This window comes from Helobdella robusta (genome assembly GCF_000326865.2).
Source record: "Helobdella robusta unplaced genomic scaffold HELROscaffold_78, whole genome shotgun sequence".
Taxonomy (NCBI): Eukaryota; Metazoa; Annelida; class Clitellata; order Rhynchobdellida; family Glossiphoniidae; genus Helobdella; species Helobdella robusta.
Genome location: NW_008705446.1, coordinates 308,903 through 315,293, shown reverse-complemented (window position 1 = coordinate 315,293; position 6,391 = coordinate 308,903). Strand labels below are relative to the sequence as shown.

The window sequence follows — 6,391 nt, the reverse complement described above, 5'->3', positions numbered from 1 at the left end:
ATAATTGCCGACACAACACAATGAGGTAGTGCACCTTCTGTGGTGTCAGGTAATGTTCTCAACGTTTCAAACTTTTGCCTATGTTAGAGAATTAGTCGACCGCCATTAAAAAACCACTCACGCTTCGTTATTCAAGGCTTTAGGTTGCATACTTTGCGTTCAACCGTCTGTTTTATTCGCAGTCTATGCCGCTGCAACCAAGTTACGTAGATTTGTTACTTTTCCTTGTTACTTTTCATTAAATTCCACATTTTTTTTTTTTGATTCTTTATATGAAATTTTTTAGTTTGAATTGCTGGAAACCTGTACCAAATTGAAATATCAAAAGTATGCAAACACAGTTCCTGTCTTTCCACACACACACTCACACACAAAGGATAGCATAAACAGATGCACAAAAACTTACAGAAGCATACTTAAGCGTTAGCGGACAGACAAACGCATGCATACATAGGTTGGCATACATAAAAACAGACAGACATGCACAGATACACAGCGGTGTAACAGAAAATTGGCTTCGAAAATTTTGAAGGTTTCGAAAAGCGGGTAACTATTTCAGTTTATCGAAAGTTTCAAGGTTTTAACATATTATAGATATATATATATATATATTATATAGATATATATAGATATATAGATATATATATATATTATATATTTAGATATATATATTATATTATTATACTTTAGACCATTTTGAAATATACAAAAATTTCAAAATCATTATTTGGGAGGTTAAAGCTACTTAAATATTTTAAAAGTTATTATTAGCGAAATATTTAATGTCTTGAACTCATTTTGACTGCATCTCTGTCGTGCGAATAAAACAGTTTCAATAAAGTTATAAGGTCAGGTGTGGTTGGTGCAAGTGAAAAGTGTTCTGTATATTTGGGTTCTACTGCATAGAAAGAAGCCCACCCGATCAATTTTTGATGCTTCGATAAAAAATCAATGTAAATAGATAAGTTTGCAGAGTTGGGTGAGGTGAGGTCCCAAGGATGTGTTCAGATTATAACAGGCAGCCATAAGAAACTGTTTAATGTCTGACACCACACACCACAACTGGTGCTTGTATGACGTTCAGGATTTAACTTGGTTTCAATTTGTACTTTGAATTTCACGTTTGAAAGTTTTTTTTCAAATTCTTAATTATATCTAAAAGTCTGTGGCTGGTTTGTTTGTAGGATTTAATTTAACATTCAAAAATTCATTCCATAAATTTATTTACATAAATTAAATAAACGTAAACTTTTGTATCTTATAAACGATCAAAATAACAAATATTTTAATTTGTAAAAATTTGTACTGCTATTTCGTTTCAAACGAACCATGTGACCAACGTAGCTGAAGATACATGTTACCTTTCAAAACCACTTCTGCACAAAGTGTGCATTCTTTATCAGCAAAGCATTTCATAGAACGACAAGATCCGAATCCATCATCTTGCTGCCACCGTACAAAACACTCCTCGCCATCTCTCCGAAGCTGGAGTTCCACGTTTTGATGTTCACTTCGTTTGGTTCCACGCCGTGATAGAAAGGACTTTGACTTTTCCACAATCTGCCATTTATGGGAAACCGATGAGTGGAATTAGAAATTGTTAACTGGTAGTTTAAAAAAAAACTGTAAAAGCAAATAAATATCATTTGTCGCTATCACACACGCACAACCTAGCAAGAGTGTACTAACTAACCTGTACCACGTGTGTACGGCGTAATTTGACCTCCAATCAAAACGACCTTCACCCCAGATGACATCAAGTTCATCAAAATTTGGTCGATTTAGTTTATTTTCGTCCAAATGAACTAAATGAGGAAAACGTCTGGCTAAATTATAAGGAACCTGGAATAATTTGTAACATTTTAGTGTACTCTAATCTATTTCTTGTTTAAGACAATCTCTAAAAAATTGAAACATAAAAGACACGTGAGTTACAAAACTGTTGTTGATGTTGTGGTTCAATGAAAAATAAAATGGCTACACATATGTAACAACAAGCTTAAAACGGACAATATACAACTTGTGTATATGCACATCACATGATTCTACTGAAATATTTTTTAACTTATAAAAAATATTTAAAATTTTTTATTTGCTTAATAAACTAAGGCAACTTGATGAAGTAACAAGTAATGAATAACTTTCTGTTTGTTGCTTTTTTCGAAAATCGAAATAAATCGAATGAAAGAAATTATTAAAATTAAATTTTAAGATATTTAAGATTGAATATTTTTTCTACACTGATCATAAACTTATTTTAACTTATTTCAACTTTGCTTAAAACCCTACACGAATGTACACGTGGTGAATATTAACGGAGCGTGCCACCTGCCGATCGTCAGAGAATTTTTCTGCAAATTTTGTCTAAAGAGTTTTATCTACGTTTTGTAATTAAATGCGCTATTCTTCATCAATTTTGAAAGCCGATATTCAAATACAATTTTTTTTGGTGATCAATAGTGAAAGAGAAAAAATTGAAATGTTGTGCTATCTGAGGTTATTAAACTGATTTAAACAAATTGCATCATGTTGTGGGATTGAATTCATCTTCCCAAATACCTTCCCGCTGTTGTAGGCCCAGACATCAATTCTGTAATCGTCGAGGAAGGAGTTGATCCAGAGGAGGAGGAATGTCGAATGTTTGGAACACACGATGACACTTCCACAGGCCTGGTCATCTTGCTCCTTCCCTACAAATTCAATACCATCAGTTGAGGTGAAAACCTCAATAATCAATCATAAAAAATACTTTATTAAATGAAAACCTAATTTACATAAAACAACAACCCAAATAATTAAATTTTTATGTTCTAGAAATCTACCAGCAACTAAATTTAAAACTTTGTAGCTAATGAACAACTTTATATACTCACCAATGGTGCAAGGATATTTCCTCAGGTCATCAAAAGGCCTGGTGACGATGACATCAAGATCCAAATAAATTCCTCCGACCTCCATCAGCACCTTCACTCGATCCACGTTGGAATGCGACGTGTAGAACTGAGGGGGCTTCACAGTTTCGTTGAACAACGTCGTCGGTGGCTGCCGCATGTTCACCTGGTGTTACCAACAACCATGCGTGCTTGCATTTTGAGTTTTACTCACAGTTTTCAAACTAAACTTTGAAAGTTATCAAACAAAATTGCATCCGTCCACTCACCACAAAGTTGTCCAATTTCAAGACGGCCTCCCAATATTTGCCAACTGGGGGATTGTTGGTGTGGAAGAATATGTGACTAGGTTGCAAGATTTTGTGAGCACTGAGGATGGAAAGCATGTGGTTGAAGTTAAGAGGCAGTGACTCCGTGGCATACCAGATGAAGTGCACAATGTTCGGAACCTCGTACTTATCGTCAGAGGCCGGCTCTAAATCTCTTTTATGGTACATTTCAAAAATCATTGTTAATGAATTTGTTGAAACGATTTTTGTTTATAGCCGTTTTTATTTTTCGTTATATTCTCACATTTAAAAATATTTTTAATTCAAATTGAACACAAAAAATTAATTTTAGAAAACTTCCAGTTGACATATTCATAAACTTATTTTTCAACTTAGGAGATGATGTTTTTTGATGAAAACAATATTTATTAATGTTTTTAAAAAAATTCTTTAAGAATCTACCTATAGCTTGAGTTGACAGATAGACTGCTGTTGGCATGGTCGTGTGTTAGGACGTTGTACAAGCAGAATACAATGTTGAATGCCGCAAGAACTTGAAGGCACCACGTTTTCTGTCGATTTTGGTTAGAAAAGCTTATAAAAATAAATTTTGGTAATAAATAATATAATTAACTTAAATTTTCAAGAACAATCTCTTAAAAAAGTCTTAAGTTTATCCGATAATTTCTAATTCAATCAGAATTATTATAAATGCAAAAATGAATTGACGCTTGATGAGAAAAAAATTCTATATCACAATAAATTTAAAAACCATTTGTTGAATTTTAATAATTCACTCAACAATGGTTTTCTTGATTCTCTAACTAAAGTTTTAATTCGTTTAGTTGCTCGCGCTCCTAACTATCCTTCCTCATATCTCTCTCTATATATTTTGATTTCTTCTTCCAATAAAATATAGACTAGTTTTTAAAATTTGCCCAATAATGTACGAATCTCAACCTAATATATTTTGCAAATATTTATTAGACATTACAATAAACCTAAAGGCCCCGATCTATGATAATATATTCGTTCTCGCTTTTTTTTAATTCCTGTTAAACACTCTTACACTAAATCTGCATTTTCTTTTTCTGGTCCTTTTCTAGGGAACTCACTATCTCCTTCTCTTACTTCTTCCCCAGCACTTATCAAGATAAGATCGGATCTAAAGATCCATCTTTTTTCAGCCTCCATTGAGCGCTACTGACTGATTGAATTTTTTGTATGATAATCATCATCTTTTCGACTAAACAGCTTTTACGAGATGACGAGAAATTTCTCATTATGGTTTTCGGTGCCGTAATATTTAACTTTTAACACTAACACAGGAACACATGACATTAGCACAAAAAGAGTGAATTTTAATGAACGATTAATTGAAAAATATATATATAAATATAGAAAAAATTAAGAGAATAAAAAAAGTATTTAACACACTTGTTTCTTTGAAATGCTAATGCTTGGCATTTAATCGATATTACGTCTAAAATACTGCAATTTTCACCATGGATATTTTCAAACTTTCATTCTTGTTGCTATACTGTGTCTACGCCTTTCAGTAAGAAACTTCTTGAATATAATTTGAAACTCAACTTAAAAATTTATTCCAAAAATACATAAATTACATAATAAAATAATAAATTATATTTTGTAATATTAAAAATTAACATCATATAAAGCCCCAATATTCTTAGTTTAGTTTTAGTACAGAATGCCAACAAATACAACACACACAGATATTTAACATAAAATTACAATGCGAAGTTGTTTGAGTTGTACGCTCCCGTTAACAGAGTTGCATTGTTCAGGTTTTGTTTACAATTGTTTTGCTATTTTTGGCTCGTGCACTCGTGATCCAGTCAAATTGTGAGTTTATCTAAAATTAAGTCGGTTTCATTCACATAGGTAGGTTTCATTCAATTTTCTTTATCTTTCTGACATTGCTAAATAGTGAACGTTGAAATTAAATGGGTTGCATGGAAAAAATGTGCGACTTGCAAGGCGCGATAGTTCTTCCGCCTGGCCTGTATTTTCAGATCAAGAGACAAGAGACAACCATTGTGAAGAGGTGAGTCCCGGCCAGAAGCGAGAATGAAAGGCTGGAGGTGGCAATTGTTAGTGTATAACGAAAAAAACGCCAACAGTTTTCCACGCGTAACAAGAGTTAACAGAAGTATGTTCACGCAGACGCAGTTCACGCAGAAGTTCACGCAGGTAATCCTTTTGATTCCTACTTTACCATACGGACAGACAGAGCCAACCAACGTGCTTTAATTATTTTACTATAGATTCGATGATGATGGATTTCAATTTTTATTTTCATCTGTACACTGTACAATCGCATTCTCTCTCTCTCTCTCTCTCTCTTTCTCTCTCTCTCTCTCTCTCTCTCTCTCTCTCTCTCTCTCTCTCTGTGTGTGTGTGTTTTTGCGTGAGTGTTAATGATGATAAATTGAAGTTAAGCGTTTAATCAATAATAAGAGTTAAATTTACTATTTCTAAAACATTATTTACTGATCTTCCTTATTTTGACATTTTGTAATTACAAAATTATTTTTATCATGTCATCAATCATAACAAACTAGTGAGGTACAATAGAGATGAGATCCATAATTTGAGCTATACTGACACGTATAAGAACCCTTTACAATATTAAAAATAGATTTACGAGAAACTCTGTATCGATCAGTGGTTCTGAAATGATCTTTCTTGCTTGCGGGAGCTCGGTGGTCCGCGAGTTCTTGCGCTCTCTACTTGATCGGTGCATTGATTTCGAGGCGTTTGATGATGGGTTATTCATAATTTGTAAAATTTTCTTGTGCGTATAATGTTTGCAAATGAGAACATATGTTTATGGTTTTTGTGTTTACAATTTTAATTTTCTTCTTCGTTAATCAATAATCAAATATTTATTATTGCTGCTATTGTTGATGGTAATGTTACTGACTGAGGTTGAAAATGTTGTTAAAATCAGTCTTGTTGAGGTGTTGAAGACAGGAACAAAGTTGTGTAGGTTGGTGACGACGAAATGAACTGACCTGACGAGTGGTATTTTTTCTATAACCCGCTATGAAAATACTAGATCGTTTCACGAATTCTCGACAAACTTCATAAACATCCCTAATCCCTATCTCTAAATCCCACCTCGCTGGTCGTGGATTGAATGGTCTACCACATATCCAGGTGAGACAATTTCCCTCTCTGCTCTCAGTCTTTTCAAAATCAGACTGA

General features: G+C 33.3%; 1 protein-coding gene across 1 annotated transcript; it reads right to left on the bottom strand.

The window, feature by feature from the left end:
* Window positions 1-1,219: 1,219 nt before the first annotated feature.
* HELRODRAFT_194482 (hypothetical protein) lies at window positions 1,220-4,892 on the bottom strand. The gene is made up of 7 exons (XM_009031751.1): window positions 4,598-4,892; window positions 3,623-3,732; window positions 3,161-3,374; window positions 2,874-3,057; window positions 2,560-2,690; window positions 1,694-1,842; window positions 1,220-1,560 (listed from the first exon to the last, which is right to left on the bottom strand). Exons 1-7 carry the CDS (start codon window positions 4,625-4,627, stop codon window positions 1,413-1,415), a joined length of 966 nt encoding a protein of 321 aa, XP_009029999.1. The 5' UTR covers window positions 4,628-4,892; the 3' UTR covers window positions 1,220-1,412.
* Between the last annotated feature and the right edge of the window lie 1,499 nt (window positions 4,893-6,391).

What these genes read in the sequence shown, in the direction of transcription:
- HELRODRAFT_194482 (XM_009031751.1), bottom strand. Translation starts at nt 4,627, where the DNA reads ATGCCAAGCATTAGCATTTCAAAGAAACAA. An exon ending in TTAGCATTTCAAAGAAACAA is followed by an intron (nt 3,733 to 4,597) that starts GTGTGTTAAATA and finishes CAAAATCGACAG; the next exon opens with AAAACGTGGTGCCTTCAAGT. An exon ending in GGGCCTACAACAGCGGGAAG is followed by an intron (nt 1,843 to 2,559) that starts GTATTTGGGAAG and finishes AAATTATTCCAG; the next exon opens with GTTCCTTATAATTTAGCCAG.